The 20,804-nt window shown below is 45.3% G+C and overlaps 1 protein-coding gene and 1 long non-coding RNA gene across 6 annotated transcripts in view; both read right to left on the reverse strand.

Moving 5' to 3' along the window:
• Window positions 1-4,863: 4,863 nt before the first annotated feature.
• Window positions 4,864-8,118, reverse strand: Gm39369. 2 transcript variants are annotated; one of them, XR_870891.2, is made up of 4 exons: window positions 7,970-8,118; window positions 5,700-5,811; window positions 5,294-5,525; window positions 4,864-5,089 (listed from the first exon to the last, which is right to left on the reverse strand). It is a non-coding gene; the product is annotated as a predicted gene, 39369 (long non-coding RNA). The 2 variants fall into 2 exon arrangements; XR_870892.2 differs by lacking the exon at window positions 5,700-5,811.
• A 6,258-nt stretch (window positions 8,119-14,376) lies between these two features.
• Window positions 14,377-20,804, reverse strand: part of Fam81a (family with sequence similarity 81, member A) — a 53,255-nt gene continuing 46,827 nt past the window's right edge. For 2 of the 4 annotated variants that reach the window (XM_006511551.3, XM_006511550.4), the window contains exons 8-9: window positions 18,564-18,756; window positions 14,484-15,964 (exon numbers count right to left, since the gene is read on the reverse strand). In XM_006511551.3, the coding sequence (XP_006511614.1) occupies window positions 15,840-15,964; window positions 18,564-18,756 (318 nt within the window). In that variant the 3' untranslated portion in view covers window positions 14,484-15,839. Of the gene's footprint in view, window positions 15,965-18,563; window positions 18,757-20,804 lie in introns of all 4 variants that reach the window. The other 2 variants (XM_030244712.1, NM_029784.2) reach the window with 2 other exon arrangements.

Below are 20,804 nucleotides of genomic sequence, written 5' to 3' on the forward strand. Positions count from 1 at the left end.
TTTGGAAACACTAAGGAAACATCTCTCTAGGCAAGTTTGTGAGGTAGTTTCTAGGTTGGATTAATGGAGGCAGATGAGCAGCACCACTCCCCAAGGTAGACTGGGCAAAATAGGGGGAGTGAGCTCAATCCCAGCGTTCGTGGCTCCATGCTTTCTGACTGGATATGCAATGTGGTCAGCTCCCTCATGCTCCTGCTACCAAAATAAGCCCCTCCCCCCTTAAACTCCCCCTTTCAAGTATTTTTGTCTCAACCATGAGAAAAGTGACACCACACACCGGAGATCTCAGGACTTCCAGCCTCCTGAACTTCAGCTGTATAGCCTCAGGGCTTCAGAGCACAGAGGATGTGTGGAGCTAAGGGTCCTTGCCACACTTGACCTCCTCTGACTTGAAGAGTGAGTTGCTGGGTGTGGCTCCCAAGAGCCCAGGTGTGCTCCTTAGGAGATTTTTGGTCCACTTGATACAAACTAAAGTCAAATGAGCAACAGTCTCAATTGAGAAAAATTCCCTATCAGACCAGCTTGTAGGCAAAACTGTGGGGGCAATTTCTTGATTGATACTCCATGGGGGGGGGGCAGCTCACTGTGGGCAGTGACATCTCTGAGCACAGGGTCCTGAATTGTTTAATAAAGTAGGCTGAGCAAGCCATGGAGAGCAAACCAGCACCTAGCAGTTCTTTGTGGCATTTGCTTCAGTTCCTGCCTCTGGGTTCCTGTTTGAGTTCCTGGCCTGACTTCACTCAGTGGTGGAAGTGATTAGGACACATGCACAATCAATCAATCAATCAATCAATCAATCAATTTCTCTCCAAGTTGGTTTTGGTCATGGAGTTCATCACAGCAATAAGAAGTCAAACTAAAACAGCCAGGGAGAGTCGGCACCACAGATAACAGCATCGAGAGGGTCCTCTTGAGTTTCTAGTTAGTGGTTGGTTCTTAAATGACTTCTGAGGGCTCATGTGTTGAAGGCTTGGTACCCAACTGATAGTGTAGTACGAGGTGGTGGAACCTCGTGAAAAGAAGCTAGGTCACTGGGGCTGTGATGAGGGTGGCTTTCCTCTGCCACATACTCCCCCGAGATGTTCAGCCTCATTTTGTCCATGGGAAAGAACCAAGCAACCATGGGCTGAAGCCATGTGCCAAAAGGATCCTTTCTCTCCGGCTTTCTCTCAAGTCACAGCTATGGAAACCTGACTTACTCATTTTGGGAACACAGACTAGTTCCCTCCCTGCAGCTCAGCACCCATCCCGGGACTGGACTACTTACCCAGCCATCTTCTCTCCTCTTCCTCCCCTCTCCCTGGCTGATCATCTCCAGCTCCTTCCATCCGTGCTCAGGTTCTCCTCTTCTGACCCCCTCACTGTCCCGTCCTTCCTTCTTCCCACACTGATCTCGGAGCAATGCTCACCCCACTGTTAACAGAAACCACCTGGCCTCTTTCTCACAGGCTTCAAGGGACCCTGAAGGTCTGGGCTGTACCTGGGAGTCTGAGTTCCTAACAGATTCCAGGATGAGGCATCTCTGTCCCAGTCCCCTCCTCTGAGTGGTCAGGCCTTCCCATCAGAAGCAGCTGAAGCTTGTTAGAAGCAGGCCTCCTTTTTTTTTTTTCTTTTTTTTGCTATATATATGCTTTAAATAAAATTTGTAAGAATTTCATAGAGGAGTGCTACATGTACAGTAGCTTCACCCCTCCCCTCCCCTCTAATTCTTCTGACCTCTTTTCCTTCTTTCTTTCTTTCTTTCTTTCTTTCAATTGGATATTTTCTTTATTTACATTTCAAATGTTATCCCCTTTCCTGGTTTTCCCTCCGAAAACCACCCTCCCCTGTCCCCTGTCCCCTATCCCTTCCCCCTGCTCACCAACCCACCCACTCCCGCTTCCTGGCCCTGGCATTCCCCCACACTGGAGCACACAGCCTTCATAGGACCAAGGGCTTCTCCTCCCATTGATGTCCGACTAGGCCATCCTCTGCTGCACAGGCAACTGGAGCCATGAGTCCTATCATGCGTGTTCTTTGGTTGGTAGTTTAGAGGCAGGCCTCCTAATCCAATTCTGCCGTTTTAACAGGATCTGCACCTGTAGAGGAGATGCCTCGAAGGTACGCATCCTGGCTGCACATCAGAGTCACCTAAGAAACCGGAAAAAATCCCAACACAGCAGCAGCTGAAATCGACCGCATTCGATGGTATGCATGAAGCATCAGCCACTCTATAGCTTTCCCAGAGATTCCACAGTCAGCCAGGGCTGAGAACCCTGCTTCAGAGACTCCGTGTGATTCCACAGTCAGCCAGGACCGAGATCCCTGCTTCAGAGACTCCGTGTGATTCCAGAGCCGGCCAGGGCTGAGAACCGTGCTTCAGAGACTCCGTGTGCAGGTCTTACCTTTGAGAACACTGCTTAAATCAACAGAGGGCATGCTGTAACCTGGAGCTTCCCTGATCAGTTTCAAGGCCCATTTGTTCTTGGCAGCTGCCTCCACTTCTAATTCGTTTTGCTGTCAGTACAGGACAATGCTTACATATTCTGGGCTGTCCTGATGGCTCAGTGACAAAGAGGCTCCTGGACAAACCTAACATGAGCTTGATCCTTAGAACCCATGTGATAGAAGGAGAGAACTGACTCCTGAAAGCTGTCCTTCACCTTCCAAGCAGGAACTCACACATGCACAGTGGCTTTAAAACAAAACAAAACAAAACAAAACAAAACAAAACAAAACAAAAAACTGAGTGGAATAGGGAGTCTGAGATGGACAAATTATAGATTTTTTAGGAGGGCAAGTAGCTGGGAGTAGGGAAGGTCAGGATGGCAGCATGGATCTGGAATGTATGACAGGTACTTGTGATACTGAGGGAACCTGGAGGCCAGCTGGGCTTTGATACGTCCCTTCTGCCACAGGTCAGAAAAACGACTTTTTTTTTTTTTTTTTTTTTTTTTTTTTTTGGGAAGGGCGACAGATGGGAACCAGTTTCACAAGTTTCTGAGGAATGATGGCTTTTGTTTAACCACCAGAAATCTCATGGTACAGCTTGAGTTCGTTTCTAGACAAATGATCAACCTGAGACCTAACAGTGTCCACTTTTAATCCCAGAAGTGGGGAGGCAGAGGCAGGTGAACCTCTGTAAATTCAAGGCCAGTTTGGTCACATAGAGAGTTCCAAGCCAGCCAGTACTACATAGTGAGACACTGTTTCAAAACACCAAATTGTTACATATGTTGTGACCGATAAGAGAGGGTTGCAGTTTGCCACAGACACCCTGGCAGCTGTCCCTGGATCTTATTTAGCCATCTCTGAGTAAGAGTAGGTTCATTGATTCCAGTACTTACACAAGAGTCTGAGGCAGGAGGATCAATAGTTTGTGACCAGCTTGGGCCAAATAGTAAGGTGTCGTCTCTAAAAATACTGAATGCTTCCCTCTACAGTGCTAGCCCAAATTCTGACTTCATCATAGCCCCGCCTCCACCACCCCTGCTCTATCACCATCTGCCCTAGTGCTGGATTTCTGCCCCTCTGACCTTCAGTATTTCCCTAAACCATTCGGGCCTCTTCTTCCCACAGTCACTAACTGAACCGAGTCTAAGCCTCTGTCCCCTCGCCCACATGGAAGAGCCCATGAAGTCATGGCTGGGCTCTCTGGAAGTTCTCATCTTCTTTTTCTATAGCTGTAAATATTTATTTCACACTATCCACTGGCTACTTGTTAGTTATCACCCATTTTCTAGGCTGCCTTGGTTAGTGTTCTAGTGCTGTGAAGAGACACCACGGCCAAGGCAAGTCTTGTAAAGGAAAGCATTTAATTGGGGCTTGTTTTACAGTTTCTCCATTATCCTCACAAGGGGGAACATAGCATAGCGCACATGCAGGCAGTTGTGGTGGCCGAGAGTTATATATCCAGCTCTATAGGCAGCAGGCAAATAGATCGCCACTAGGCCTGGCCTGGGGTTCTGAAACCCCAAAGCCCATCCTCAGAAACTCATTTCCTCCAACAAGACCACACTTACTAATCCCTGTCAGGAACTATCACTTCCTAACGGCCAAGCCTGAGTCCATGAGGGACATTCCTATTCAAACCACCACATAGTCCTTAGGGAATAGTTTGGTTCCTGAGAGGGACTCAGGAGACTTGGAACTGACAATTTGAAGCAGGACTCTCTCACTAAGGTGCATTTTCAGTGAAGGAAATTCAAACGAAAAGGCCACCTGAGAGGCTCTGTGAAGAGGGCCATGCCTCCTAAAGCCACTTACAATAGGCAGCAGAGGACACATGGCAAGAGCGACCGTGAGGGACGACACAGGAAGGGACGCACAGCAGACAAGGACTTAGACGTGAGGCACCTGAGGACGGCTGCTGCAGTATGTTGGAAACTGTGTGCAAGTCAGATGTGCCTCTGCGATTGATTGTTCTCAAAGCCACATGTAGGTTGTTCCCGCTATATCAGAAACTAAGGATCTGGTATCACAGGGTGTGTGTGTGTGTGTGTGTGTGTGTGTGTGTGTGTGTGTGTGTGTGTGTATACAAGCATGCCTACTCACACATGGGGATAAAAGGACAACTGGAAATTGCCCGTTCTCTCCTTCCAGGGAATCAAACTCAGGTAGGCAGGCTTGGCAGCAGCACATTTATCCACACCTGGAAGACTTACCTCTTATCTTCCTGGAGGAGAGAACTGAGTCAAAAGATATTTTCAGCCAGTGGTGGTACACACACCTTTAATCCCAGTACTCGGGAGGCAGAGGCAGGTGGGTCTCAGAGTTTAAGTCCAGTCTGGTCTACAGAGCAAGTTCCAGACCAGCCAGGGCTACACAGAGAAAACAAGTCTTGAAAAACTGAAAAATTTTTAAAAAAGATATATTCAATATAAGCAGAAATTTATTTAGCAAAGCTAAGCAAAGCAGATACTCCAAAGTTGGATGGCAGTCGGCTGCCCCAAGGCAGGAAGTCGTCCAGGGAGTTCTGCACTGTGGACTGTAGAAGAGTTTTATGGATACTTATGAGGTGGATGATATGATCATGGCGTAAAGTGATCTCTCTTCCTTTCCAAATTGTGGTAGGCCAGATCTCCCTTTTCAGGTCTCTCTTCCCATGAACCTTTTGAAAAGATTACAAAAGGAGGGTACATCAAACCCACAATGCAAGTGATATTATAACCCTGTCGGGTCTTGTGCAGATTCAGTCCCTCTGTTTAGGGCACAGAGGTGAGAGAAAGCCATTCAGAACATTAGGAGACACAGCCACCAACATGCCACTCTCTGTGGTTTTCTTCTGCTACTTCGTGCGTAACTTCCTGCCCACCTGGTATCAGAAGGCGTGAGTCTCACACACAGATGTTCCGCATTCTCCTCTTTGCTTTCTGTAGCTTTCAGAGTCTAAGAAATGCAGACCTGCAGGCATTGCCACCCAGTGCAAGGTTCCAGCACAGGGCTTTCTTCCTAGAAGCTTCCAGAATGTCATAAGTTGTGGTAGGAAACCACAAAGCCTGATGTCCAAGGTCGGGCGTTTAATACCTCTTCAGTTGCTGAATGCCCTGAACCAAGACAGAGATTTATTTTTTCTGTTCTAAAATGGAGACAGTCATTTCTTAGTCACTGGGCTGTGACATGAGATATGTACTTTAGAGTGTCTGACAACACAGATGTCGATCAATTAAAATGAGTAAGTTTGGAGTCACCCAGATGGCTCAGCCCATAAAGCCACTTACTGTCAAATCTAAGGACTGAGCTCAATCCCATGGACCCACATGGTGGAAGGAGGGAACAGACTCCCAAAAGTTGTCCTCTGACCACGCCCCCCAAAGCACTTCTTGTCTCCATCTGCACACAAACAAATCCCAAACAAATAAATGTAATAAAACTTTTTTTTAAATAAATAAACTTAGTTTCTCCATCTGAAAATGAGAACACGGATAGTAACATAGTGAGTGGTGTTGGAAAGACTAACTCTCAGGTCCAAAAGGTTTGTGTCTGTGGTGGCTCACACATTTCTTTATAGCACTTGGGAGGCGGAGGCAGGCAGAGCTCTGTAAGTTGGAGGCCAGCCTGGTCTACAGTTAAATTCAAGGACAGCCAGGGCTACACAGAGAAACCCTGTCTCAAAAAACCAACTGACCAAACAAACAAACAAAACAGTGATTTGTGAATCACAAAGTCTTGTACCTGGACTATCCTTAGGCCATTTGAAGAGCAGTATTTGGTTATTGAAATTTTATTGTATTCTGCCATCTGGTGGTAAACAGTGCTCTGGATTCATTTTTTTTTAAATAGCTGACACAAGGTTCCTGGGTCTTACGAAATCAGATCATGCTATGCTATCTAGATCTTGAAACAGCTATAAGAGGAACCTATGAAACTTTTACATTACATGAATAATATATAAAACAGTTGAAATGCTCCCAAAGCACTTTGGAGGAGTTTGGAGAGCTGCATTCAGTCGTCCCAATAGTTCTACCTTCCTCTTGGAATCTTACCCCCAAATACAGACTCTTCAGAAAGATAATTTAATAATATTAGTTTGTTTTGTTTTGTTCTATTATTTTTAAAAATCACATTTTTAAAAGTATTTTATTTTTATGTGTTCTATTTTTTTTATCACATTTTTTAAAGAATTTATTTTATTTTTAAAAATATATTCATTTTTATTCATTTGTATGAGTGTCTTGTCTGCATGCGTGTCTGGGCACCGAGTGCATGTCTAGTGCCTTTGGAGGCCAAAAGAGGCCACTGAGTCCCCTAGAACTTGAGTCACAGGGAATCATGAGCCACCATGTGAGTGCAGAGAACTGAACCCCAGTTCTCAGCAAGAGCGGCAAGTCTTAACTACTGAGCATCTTTCCAGCGCTGGTTTATTTTACTTGTGTGTATGTATCCGAGTGTATGCCATCTTCAATGACCAGAAGGAGGTAGGCTCTCCTGGATCCCGCTGGAGTCACAGCACGTGTGAGACGCTTAATGTGGGTGCTGGGAGCTGAATTTGAGTACTCTCAACCACTGAGCCATCTCTCCAGCCTCCTGAATTACATCTCTCTATTTATTTTGTGTGTATGTGTGTGGGTTTGCATGTGTCATGATGATTCATCTGTGGAGGTCAGAGGATGGTTTGCTGGGGTTGGCTCTTTTCTTCTACCATGTGGGTCCTGGGGATCAAACTCAGGTAGACAGGCTTGGCAGCAGGCACATTTACCTGCAGAGCCATCCCACCACATCCAGTATGTATGTACACACACACACACACACATGCGCGCGCGCACGCATATTTACAAAAATTGTGTGTGAGTGTGTGCCTATTTGTTTATATGAGCACTAATTGCTTGTGGGTGCCTGTGGAGGCCACAGAGGGAATTGGACCCCCCTGGAAATTAGTGTTACAAGCAGTTGTGAGTTGCTGGGAACCAAATATGGGCCCTCTGCAAGAGAAGCAAGCATTCTTTTTGTTTGTTTGTTTGTTTGTTTGTTTTGTTTGTTTGTTTTGTTTTTTCGAGACAGGGCTTCTCTGCATTCTTAAACATTTCAATGCGGGGCCTGAAAGCTGTAGAACCTGTAGGAGCCAGTCCAGAGCAAGGGCGGAGTCGAGATGCGTCTAACCCCCACCCCCACCCCAACTGAGACCGGAAGGAGTAGGACTGCTTCTTCCCTGCTCCAGGCTTGCATGTCCCTGCGCACGCAGTCTTACGCACGACCCCCCACCTCCACCACCCTTGAGAGGTCATGTAGCCTGGTGGCCAGATTACCAGTGAAACTTCCTCTCTCATAAGGACACGTCTATCGAGCATCTGGAATTCCTCTTCACGTAAACCAGACATCCCCAGCAGCTCGACACCAGCCAATAATGTATACTCACCCCGAAAACCACTATTCACCAAGGTTTATATAGCCCTTGTTACCCCCAATAAAGGAGAGCTGTTTCACTGAAAACTGTCTCCAGAGAAAGCTGTTTCTCCTGCACTCACGCAGACCGAGATCCTGTCTAACCCACCAGCCGACTAAGCTGCATTTCTTCCGGTCCAGCCTAGTGTGCAGCAGGGCCTGGGTAACGCGAGGGAAAAAGCAGAGCTGGCTGGCATCAATACATTCTCTCTCTTCATCGTCTTCCAGGGTTTGTACATGACTTCTCCTTTCCTCTCCTTTCCCTTCCTCTAACTCCACCCCCACCCCCACCCCCCACCCCCGGCGCTGGTTAATATTGGCAGTTAGGTAAGTTTACAATCTGCTAGGTTACGAGCCTCTGGTGCTGTTTGTGAGGGATTTTCTAGGTTAAGTAAATCCAGGTGGGAAGAGACACCCTAAGCGTGGCTGGCACATCTCCACGGGCTAGGGTCAGGGACTGAATAAAAACCAAGCTGAGCACCAACGTTCACACACACACACACACACACACACACACACACACACACACACACCCCCGCTTCCTCCTTACTGCAGATGCAGTGTGACCAGCAGCCTCGGGCATCGGCCGCCATGATACTGTGCACCTTTACGGACTGGCTGTGCTTGAACTGCGAACCCAAGTAAACCTCCCCATCTTAAGTTGCTTCTGTTGGGTATTTTGTCAGAGCCACGAATCAAGTAACTAATGCAGTTTAATTAATATTTGTCGTTGGTAAGCAAAGGAATGGATATCATTGTGACGTTTTCATACATCTGCGTCAATATAATCCATTATAATCAAATTCCTTTGCCTCTCCCACCAGCATCCCTGGATCTTCGGCTCCCTCTAGCTGATCCCCACTCCCTCAACAGTCTCCACTTCTATGTTCCTGTCACACACACAGTCCATTACCGGCCCCCAAAAGTCTCCCCATCTTAAAGGTTCTCTCTTCCTTATGTCTTACGATCTTCTTTCTTATTTATTTATTTATTTATTTATTTATTTATTACCGTTGTGTTTGTGCCACAGTGTGTTGGAGTCAGTTCTCACCTTCTACCTTTTATTTGGGTTCGAGGTATGAAACTCAGTTGGGAGAGTTTGTGCAGGAAGGGCCTCCTTAGCCCTCACCTTCTGTGCTCCCCGACTTCTAGTTTTAGGACACACACACACACACACACACACACACACACGTTGTTTTCTTCCAAAAAGTTTACCACCTCCTGCCTGGCCTGGTATTCACTAGTTTGTTTTCTATAACCACCCACCTCCTGTGAGATTCACAGCTCTGTAAGGGGAACTGTTAGTCTGCAGAGCTGGTACTGTCCATAATATAGCGACATCCAGTTTCCTGTACTGCATACTTCCTGGCCCGCTTCTGACTTCTCTGCCATTAGTTTGTTGTTCCAGAGAGAGTTGCGCCCAGCGATTCTTCCAGGCCCCTTCCTTGAGGCAGTAATCAATGGACGCTTTGCTTCTGGGCTCTCCGAATGCAGATTCCTTAGCAGTTCCCATTCTTGCCGTGTGGGGGCAGCAAACACATTTACTTCTCACTCCTCCAAATCCTACAGGTGTCACAGTTCATTGGGATCTTTGTGGTCCAACCTAGTCTCCAGAAAAACTAAATCCAAAGTTATCGAGTAAACAAAGAACGGTAGTTAGGCATAAAAACAGACCAGCGTCTATCCAAACCGGTCAGATATGCCCAAGACAACCTAATCATAATTACTGATTGCTGTACTTAGCCCCAGATTACCACAGAGCTGGGCAGGTCAGGGTTGGTGTAAGAGGCCCTGAACTCAATGCAAAATGCAAAGGAGCCAGATGTCTCAGTCATCAAGCTAAATAACACTGGGCTAAAATGTGTCTAAAATTAAAACCAATCAATAAAATAGCCAGTATTTATAAATTGTTGCGTCAGAGTGTAAAGAAAGGCCTCAGATGACAGACTTTACATATGTATTGAAAAAATATAAAAGCAAAATTCTAGGCCTTTAGGCCCAGGCTTGGGAATGTGACCTCTGTGACTCAATGCTCCAAGGTATGATAATCATAAAACAGATAGACGACGTTCCTCCACCCACCTGCTTCCAGGGTTCAAAGAGTGTTCATTTAAAGAAAGTCACCCTAACCATTGGGGGGGGGACACCCGTTATGCAAATGTGCTATTGTTAGGGGCTCTTAGAAACTGTCTTGAGAGATAACCTGCACAATTACCAGGTATTCCTTGTGACTCTTGTGACTTTGCACTTCCTTGTGACTCTTAACTGGTATCTTGGGTATTTTCCAACAAAGCCCTCCCCACTTCCTTGAGTTGTGGTTTCTTCCTTTAAATACCCACTTACCCAGCTACTCGGGGTGCCACGGTCCTCTACCCCTGCATGGTGTATGACCGTGGGCCCGAGAGCACTCTTGAATTAAAAGTGCTCTTGCAGTTTGCAGCAAGACCGTTTCTCGTGAGTGATTTGGGGTGTCGCCTCTCCTGAGTCAGAACGTGGGGGAGTCCTCACGTTGTGGGTCTTTCAGTATAATGTGTATGAGTGTTTTGTCTGCAGGAATATCTGTGTACCAAAAGTGTATTCTTAATGCTGAACCACCTCTCCAGACCCTGGCCCTTACTTATGATCTGTGTGTGTGTGTGTGTGTGTGTGTGTGTGTGTGTGTGTTTGTGTCATATGCATGAATTACTATACACTAACTGTACAAACCAGTCTGTATCATGAAGTTTTCATGGGTATATAGAATATACTTTATTTATATCCATCCTTCTTTCAACAAGGCTGACCAGGGTCATATGGAATCTCAATGTACTTTTAATTTGCATGTCTCTGGTGGCTAACTGTGGCTATGAACATTTTTCATGACTTTTAACAGCCATTTTTTTTGTACTTATCTTGAAAATTCTATTGAATTTGTTTGATTGATTGGATTACTTGTTCTTTGGGCATTTAAATTTTTTAGTTCATAATTTTCTAAATATTAACTCCCTGTCACATGAATAGTTGACAGGAAAAAAATTTGTCTTATTCTTCAGGCTCCTGACTCTAGTAATTGATTCCCTTATGTACCTATTTCTAACTTGACACAATATCATCTGTCAATAATTTGTTTCTTTTTTATTTACTTACTTATTAATTTTTAGACAAGTTCTCACCACGCACCTCCATCTGGCCTGGAACTTACTTTGTAGAATAGACTTGTCTCAAACTACAGAGGTTCCCCTACCTCTGCCTAATTTGTTCTGGGATTATTGTGTGAAGGATGACATAGGAATTTTGATGAAAATTGCGTTGAACCAATAAGTACCTGGCCTTTTAAAAAACGTTTCCTCTTTTTGGGGGCCAGGTTTAGTAGCAAACATTCACTGGTGGTGAGTTTTTGGCAACTTGATACAAACCAGACTCACTTGGGAAGAAAGAAAGTCATCCCATTATCTAAACAGCAGGTCTGTGCAGCATGATTGATGATGGATGTGGGAGGTTCCTGCTTACTGTGGGTAGAGCCACCCCACCCCTCCGCAGAGTTCCCAGGCTGTATAAAAGAGCAAGCGGGGCAAACTGCTGGAAGCAAGCCAGTAAGCAGCACCTCTCCCTTGGGGGTCTCTGCTTCAGTTCCTGTCCTGATTTCCTTGGGCCATGGAGCACGACCTGAGAGTTGTAAGCTGACACAAACCCTTTCCTCACCACCACATCGTTTATGGCCGTGGTGTTTTACCACATCGTTGCTCAGCGTTGTTCAAGCTTGCTTCTGCAGTTCAGGATCATTTGTGTTTCCGTGTGGATTTTGTATTTTTTTCTACTTCTGTTTAGAATAACATAGGAACTTTGATGGAAATTGCGTTGAATCAATAAGCTGTTTTGTAGCACGACTTCTTTCAATTTTTTTTTTTTTTTTTTTTTTTTTTTTTTTTTGGTTTTTCGTGACAGGGTTTCTCTGTATAGCCCTGGCTGTCCTGGAACTCACTTTGTAGACCAGGCTGGCCTCGAACTCAGAAATCCGCCTGCTTCTGCCTCCCAAGTGCTGAAATTAAAGGCATGCACCACCACGCCCGGAGACTTCTTTCAAATCTTAAGTCTGCCAATTCATGAACATGGGAGATCTTTATACCTTCTAGTATCTTCTTTGATGTTCTACCAAAAGGAGTTATATCCCTTATCTTTGGCATAAAAGATATATAGCTACCGAGCTGGAGAGATGGCTCAGCGGTTAAGAGCACTTCCAGAGGACCTGGGTTCAATCCCCAGCACCTACATAGCAGCTCACAACTGTCTGTAACGCCAAGATCTGACAGCCTCACACAGACACACACAAAGGCAAAATACCAGTGCAGATAAAAATAGATAAATTATAATAAATAAATAAGAGACGTGGCCACCTGTGGTGCCTATTAGCATAGCAAACCTCATGCTGGTTTCCAAGCAGCTCTTGGAGTCTTTAGTGTCACAGTCCCTGTTATACATTTCAAAGTTCAGGCTCCCATGCCAGTCCTTCTCACCTCCTCCTGGACCCTCCCTCCCTCCAGTTCATGGCTTCCCTCCCCAGATCCTCTGTTCTCCCTAGAACTCTGCAATTCTTGCTATGCTTTTTCTCTGTGTTCAGCTCCTGCCTCTCACACTCTGTTCTCTCTGGTTCTCTGGTCTCTTACGGTCTTCCCTCTCTCACAGAACCCTGGTCCTGTCCGTTCTACTCCTTTCTCTCTGATCTAGATTTTTCCAGATGCCTGTGGCTGGCCTCATCTCATATCCACAACAAAAGCCTTCCCCTTAGCCGAGCCAAGGAGTGGTCTAGTCATCAGTGTATATAAAACCCATAGTGGGAGGAGACAGCTGGCTCCTGCAGGTTTCCTCTGACCTCTGTATGTGCACTGTGGCACCCCCCACATGCATACAATTATGTGTGTATACACACACGATACATAAAATGTAATTTAAAACAATAACAAGCACAGTGCCTCGCCCCTCTAATCCCAGCCCTTGAGAAATAGAGGCAGGGGGATTAGGGGTGCAAGGGCATTCTCATCCACATAGTGAGTTCAAGGTCAATGTCGGCTATGTGAGAATGTCTTTAAAAAAATAAGCGAAATGAGCAAGGATGGTCAGACAGAGGCTGGGGGTGATGGCCTGTCAGATAGAAAAGCCAGGATGCATAATCGGGTGCTTCCTAGAGTCGGGCTTCCTACTTATGAGCAGTAGGATTTGAGGTAAGTTGTGCCATTTTTCCGTGACTGTAAAATGACGGACAATGGTATATACTAGACACTGTTAAACAAAATGAGTGAGCACACAGAAGCATCTCAGCGAGGGGCTGTGGGGATGGTGGGCAGCTAGCATCACTTGATCTTCCAGAGAGCAGGTGTTTAGTTCCTAGCACGCATGTCAAGTGATTCACCACCATCTGTAACTCCAGCTCCAACGGATCCGATGCCCTCTCCTGACCTCCGTGAGCCAATGTTCACGTATGTATCACACGTGCACACACGTATACTCACGCATACACATATGTACACGCACACACCCAATGGGATTTTAAAAAATTTTTAAAAAGAGCCTCAACACAGACTTAAAAAGGTCCTTGGCACATAGCCATCCAGGAACTGCTCACTGGCGCGACTCCAGAGGCAGCCTCGAGAAAATCAAGCAGTACGTCCCCTAAGGCAGCTGGCCTGCCAAGGTTTTCTTCCCACACTCAAAGATTCTTCGCATTTAAAAGTCCCATGCCACACTTATTTGGAAATTTTATTCTCTTTATTGCAAATCTCTGGTAAAGGAAAAGACAGGGCAGCTGATTCTCCTTTAAACTTTGGCGAGAAGAGTACTCCATTGTCTTCGCAGGATGGCTGGCCTCCCCATAGCACACAGAATCGCTGGGGGTGGGGGGGTGGGGGGGATTCGGGATAGGGCTGTGACACATACTGGTTGGTGCTGGTGACTGCCTCCCAGATGCTCTGACTTAATGGGTCAGGAGGTTGTTTGGTGTCAGTTGCTCTTTAAACTCCCCAAGTGACCCCAAGCAGCCAGGGTGGAGGGTCCCTGCCACAGTGTCTTGTCACATGGTCGGCAACGTCTCGAATACCTGGCGGTATCACCAGCAGCTGTGTCACCTGCTTACATCACCTGCTAGGCCAGGGTCAGCAGGTGTCCCCTGTCTCCTCCTCCCAAGTGTCCTGTGTGCTCACCCTTCCCCCTTAGAGTCCCCAGGGGAGAGAGACACTGAGGAGGTGTGGCCCTGTCCTGAGTGAGATTTGTGCTTAATCACTCGATAAAACATGGCTAGCCGAGCACACAGGGAAAGAAGAAACCACACTGTCTGGTCACGAAGCATCGCTGACTTCTCCTAGGTGGGCAGATCCTCCTGCATGGAGACGAAACGATGTGTGGGGAGATGAAGAAATGCAGGATGGGTACATGTTCCTCACATAACCTCTCATGCATCCAAACTCAAATCAAAGTTTTCAAGGTCCCAAGAGTAGAATATTAGGTACTTTAGCAGCATATCTTACATGGGTCAACAGTAAGAGCCAGGTAGAATCTCAGTGTGGTTTATTCTAGAAATAGAAAATGCTTTTGATTTTCCTGAGTCCTTGCACATGAGAGAGGAAAGGAAAGGATGGGGTGTTGTTCTTGGAACTTTTAAATGCTCCTGTTCTCTCTCTCTCTCTCTCTCTCTCTCTCTCTCTCTCTCTCCCTCTCTCTCTCTGTGCCCTCACTTTAACACAGAAGTGCAAATGGCACAGGCTCAAGTCTTCAATGACTCAAACATGGCAACTGAAAATAAAACGCCTGCAAAGGTGCCGGGACACCCGTCTCCTCGCAGTATTACAAATGTAGTCTCGCTTTGCCTCTCTGTCCATACAAAGGTGTGTGCAGCTATTCCATGAAGGATGCTGAGTGCGGCCCACCATGACAGCGATGAAATCATTAGGATGCTTAAAATTACATAGGATCTCAGTCTTACACCACAACCCTGATGTGTTTACCACACTGTCTATTTTGTGGGTAATTTCTTTTTTTTTTTTACAGAGGACAGTACAGCGACGTAAGAAAAAAAACCAAGGCACAAGATAGACAGTTACAACAAATGTCTATAAACCCTAGCACGTAGTGCCTGTTTAGGGAACATTTAGGTAAATCGTAAAGTCTGAAAAATTCTAACATTCATTACAACTGATGAACAATTAGCTGTTCGATAAACAGGTTGCTTAGCCACCATCCCATTATTAAATATATGGCTATCACTACACAGGTTGTGAGTGGTTTCAAAAATAGCTTTAAATAGTAAAAGCCGGTACCCCTAGGTGGATATAAATATCGTGCCTTGTGGGATCTAGATAAACGTTGTAAGTTTCTACTTAATTTATAATCTGTATGGCAATTATCAATTTTAAAAAACTATTTTCATTATATAAATTGCAGGGCTTTTTTTTTTCTCTCCCAGTGTTAAACTTCTTCTCTACAAAAGACAGGTGATTTACAAAAAAAAAAAAAAAAAAAAAACCCAACATTTAAAAAAAAAAAACCATATAGACAACAAAAATACAATCCAGATGTGGACTTAAAGCTGAACTCTACCAGGACTTCTCTTAATGTAGGGTGAGGGGCAATACATACCTGTAGCAACTCATTCACTTTTTAATCAAAAGAAAAATCACCATGGTGGGTTTTTTTTTTTTTTCCAAAATAGTAGTCTTGGCTAGAGCATCAAGCATTGAAAATAAATTCTTTTCATTCATAAAAGCCTTTCAAAATCTGAGGGAATCGGGCTCAACTGCACTTAGGGAAATAACGTTGTAAAAATTGTATTTACGATTTTAAGTAAAGGGTGTTTTCAAGACTGAAGGTAAACGCTTAGACCCATGAGAGCGCATTTCTTGGCACATGCACACCCTGGATGGGATCCGGAACATAGCCACGATGTGGCTGCAGAGCCATCTGGCTCTTAGCCCCACGTGCAGTCTCCTGTCAGGTCCTTGTCCCAGCCGTCTTCACATGGCGGTCTCTGGCTTCTGCATCTGCTGGATCTGCTTCTGAAGTTGGTCCCTGTCCAGCTTCATCTTGGCCTCCAGCACTTGTCTGAGGGACCCTATGCTCTCATAGATGGCTGAGAACCCTTGAGGAAGAGGCAAAGGTCACAGGAGTTAACAGCTAAGAAGCAGTGTCTGACCACCTTCTACAGCAATAGTGCCGATTGGTTCTGACCGATACTGAGCCCTTGGGTCAGTGCTGCATGGGAACCTCCATGAAAATTGTGTTTTAGACGCAAAGGGCTCTACTGCAGTCAAGAAAGACAGTAGATGCAGATTTAACCAAGTGACCAAAGCTCACACCACTATCACCAGGAGAAATCACAGCATGTATCTGCTGATCAGATGGCCGGAGCAGGGCGTCTGTCCATCCCGCCGTTCCAGGTTATATCATAAGAAAGTAATCAAACTGCACCTGGGGAACTTTCTGTAAAACACTGCCCTGTAGTCTAAAAATACCAGGTTCAGGGGCTTCTGTGAGTCAAGAGAGCACCAGGCCTTAGGCCTCCAGTTCCTATGGCCATGGCTCTCAACCTTCCTAGTGCTGGGACCCTTTAATACAGTTCCTCCTGTTGTGATTGGTGAGCCCAACCATAAAATTATTTTGTTGCTAATTCATAACTGTAATTTTTCTATTGCTATGAATTGAAATGTAATGTCTACAGAGTGAGTTCCAGGACAGCCAGGGCTGTTTCACAGAGAAACCTTGTCTTGACCCCCCCCCCCCCAAAAGGCCAGTTTTTATCTGCGCCCCGAGCTAAGGCTGTCCCACAGCTCTCCACACCCAAACCCTGCCCGGAGAGAGCTGGGAAAAAACCAAAACAAAACAAAAGAGCAAAATTCATAAAATGAGATCTAATTTATGTGGTAAGGGAAATTCTAATATATTGTCTTTGGGTCTTTGATGAAAGAGTTGACTCAAGATACACATGAACACTCATAAACCATACACACGTACATAGGCACACATATAAAAACATATCTATATCTATGCATATAGATATAGATATAATGCACACAACATACACAAACATACATGCACCTCCCATGTGAGATGATGGGTAGGTTAATTTGCATGAACATAGCAACCATTTTGTGTTATGAACCTTAAATATACAAATAATTATTTTTTTTTTTTTTGGTTTTTTGAGACAAGGTTTCTCTGTATAGCCCTGGCTGTCCTGGAACTCACTTTGTAGACCAGGCTGGCCTCGAACTCAGAAATCCGTCTGCCTCTGCCTCCCGAGTGCTGGGATTAAAGGCGTGCACCACCACGCCCGGCTACAAATCATTTTTAATTTAAAAATTAATTGAGGACTGGAGAGATGTGTTGGTGGCTGAGCTGGTTAATTTTGTGTCAACTTGACGTAAGCTTGAGTCAGCAGAGAAGAGGGAGCCTCAGCTGAGAAAATGCCCGTATAAAAGCGGGCTGTAGGCAAGCCTATAGGTGTTTTCTTAATTAGTGATTGATGGAGAGGGCCCAGCCCATTCTGGGTGGTTCTCTCCCTAGGCTGGTGGTCCTGGGTTCTATAAGAAAGCAGGCCAAGCAAGCCATGGAGAGCAAGCTACTAAGCAGCAGCACCCCATGGCCTCTGCATCAGCTCCTGCCTCCAGGTTCCCTCTTTGCTTGAGTTCCTGTCCTGACTTCCTTCTGTAATAAACAGTGATGTGGAAATATAAGCCAAATAAACCCTTCCCTCCCCACGCTGTTTTGGATCATGGTGCTCCATTGCAGCAGTGGCAATCCTAACTAGGACAGTGGCTAAGACACTTTACTGCCCGGTCAGAGGACTGCAGTTCAGAGCCCCACATCAGGTGGCTCACAAATGCGCACACGCACGCACGCAAACACACACACACACACACACACACACACACACACACACACACACACACACTCACACATGTCATATGTAGAAAGGGGTGGGAACAAATCTTACAAATAAAATTTTGATTATGAAAAAGGTTTTGTTTTTTTTTTAAAAAAAGAAGCCATCTCCACCAAAGAAGAATTTCAAATTATTCTGTTTTTTTACTGATTTTTAAAATTAAGGGGTTTTATAATGTTATTTTTTTCCTTAGAAAGTTTTATCTGACAATTTATGAAAAAGTATAAAAATTATTCATTAAAAAAAGTTTTGATTGGGGCTGATGAGATGGCTCACTGAGTAAAGGCGCTTGCTGCCAAGCCTGAGGGCTTAAGTCCCGTTGCTGGGCCCCACAGAACTAACTCCACACGCATGTGCCGTGTGCATACAGCCAGCGATGCTGAAGAAGCTCTCAGACGTGCCTCACATGTACACGAACAGAGAGGAATCAGCAGGTAGCTAGCGCTGACGAAAATAAGAAAATGTCAGTCATGTGCGGGTTAACCATTTTTTGTTTGCTGTGTGTCATGGAGGCTCTTCATAGACTTGCAATTGAACTAGTACTTTAGGGCTGGGAGTATAGTTCCCTGGTAGCACGTGCTTGTCTAGCAACTGTGAGGTCCTGAGTTCAATTCCCACCGCTATAATAAGTAAATAAATGAATGAATTTGTTAAATTCTGCACAGCTACTTAGAATAGCAACTAGGAACATTTTGCTGATTTTTTTTTTTAAGCCAGCTCAGTCTCTGTTTCAGAGATTTCAGTGAATAGCTTTTTAGACAGACAAGCCACATGAGCTGCGTGGGGTCTGGCCTACCGGCATTAACCTCCGCTTTCATCTCCTTCATGTCCTCCGTCATCTGTAGCTCCAGCTTGCTGATCCGCCCGTGCACCTTCTCCTCGTCCGGCTTTCTCTGTCCTTCAGCATTCCTCTTCTGACTCTCTTCGATTTTGTCAAGCCTGGCCGACATCTGGCTGAGTTTCTTCTCTACGTCTCTTTCATTGGCTCCCTGAGGTCCAAGATAAGAATTGCACTTGGTTATTGCAAAAGAAGAGTGGTCACCTTGTCTCACATCAGCCAGAGGACTCAACCATCTGCAGGCACCAGAATCACAGTGGCTGGTTATCCATCCCGTATCCATTCTCAAAGGTCACCCAGAGTAAAAAAACAAAAACAAAAACAAAAACAAAAAAACTACATTTTATTCTGTCTCCTGAGTTTGGTGTGGCCATGTAATCTAACCAATGAAGTGTAAGAACAAGTGTATGTAGCTGCTTTCAGAAAAAGTTAAAGGACACTTGCTATATATCCTTAATTCTTTCCCCTTCCCTTCTGTCAATGGCTGTTCAGTCAATGCTGGAGTTCTATCAACCATCCTGAATCGTGGCGACAAGTGCTACTCTTGAGGATGGCAGAAATCTAACCTAAAAGGATTCTGAGTTATTGAAGACTGACAAGTTTTTAAGTCATTTGGGGTCCCGGAGAATGCAAACTTGGATGTGTTTCCGTGAGAGAGAAGGAAGCTTCCATCTTAGAAGAGCCACCAAATGGTCAAAAAAAAAAAAACCCAAATGGTCAGTCACAGGCTCAGAACTTCACAAACATGTCAGGGTGAGTCAAGGCACAGCAAAGGAGACAACTGGGGGGAGGGATTCAAAGTAGTACGGTCCACTAGGCCTACGCTTTGTGAAACTGCATCCACAGGTTCTAGTGGTCAAACGACGAGCATGAAGCCTTTCATCAGGTGTGATTTTGCAGCGTGACAGCAATCCTGTGATGGCACTGATGCAGAGCCTGCCACTCAACAAATGGCTCAGCATCAGGACCGAGCAGTCAGACAGGCAAACCACACTGGCCACTTCTGCTCAGCCCAAGCCCCACGGGAGGAAGCCGAAGCCGGACAAGGAAAGAGAACCCAACACAATTTGCCTTCCTAGCACTGGCTTCTAAGCCTACTGGCTTGAAGTGTGATAAATGCAAAGCTCTTTGAAGTTATTTTTTGGTAGCTCTGCAAAAATTAGTTCTTTGAGAGAGCCAGTGGAAGCAGAAGTAGACAGAAAAGGAAATAGTGTGTTCTGGTCTGACGTCCAAGCACACTCTAGTTACAGTGCATTGGAAGGGGCCCGGAGGGACAGAGAGCCACTCGACATTGGTGAAAACAAAAACTAAGTCACAACATTAAAAACAAAGAGAAAGGAGATCAGACGGCTTAGTGGTTAAGTGCACTGGTTGCTCTTCCACCAGACCGGGATTCATTTCCCAACACCCACATGGCAGCCCACAACTGTCTGCAACTCCAGGTCCAAAGAACACCACACCCAACACCCTCACCCAGGAGACATACATGCAGACAAAACAGCAATGCATACGAAATAAAAATAAATAAATCATTAATAAAACAGAAAAACAGATCAAGTAAGTAATTGTAGCTTTACTTAGAAATGTGTGATAGACAATCGGGATCATTTAAGTCAAGGTTGTGACTTAAAAGCGGTAGCTGAAAATTTTACTTTGTCTTTTGTTAACCAATATAAAAACAAAGCATTTCCTGTCTTTATGAATAATATGAAGAACAGGAAATGGGGGGCATGGCTGGGTGGCAAAGTTCAAAATTAACAGATACGACGGTTAGTGTTAATTGTAACAGAATTTAGAATCAACTGGGAGCCAAGCCCCTGGACACGACTGTGGGGAGTTATTTTTATTTGCTTGAGGTGGACAGACCCAGCCATTGTGGGTGGCACCATTCCCTGGTGGGGATCCTGAACTGTGTGAATGGGGAAGAGAACTGAGCACTGAGGCCTGTATTCACCGCTCTCATGGATACAGCACGACCAGCTGTGCTATGTTCCGGCTGCCTTAACTCCCCACTGAGAGGATGTGCGCCACAATCAGCCTTTTCTTCCTCAAGTTGCTTTTTTAAAAAAGATTTATTTATTTATCTTATGTATATGAGTACACTGTAGCTATCTTCAGACACATAAGATTCCATTATAGATGGATGTGAGCCACCTCGTGGTTGCTGGGGATTGAACTCAGGACCTCTGGAAGAGCAAT

This window comes from Mus musculus, chromosome 9 (assembly GCF_000001635.26).
Source record: "Mus musculus strain C57BL/6J chromosome 9, GRCm38.p6 C57BL/6J".
Lineage (NCBI taxonomy): Eukaryota > Metazoa > Chordata > Mammalia > Rodentia > Muridae > Mus > Mus musculus.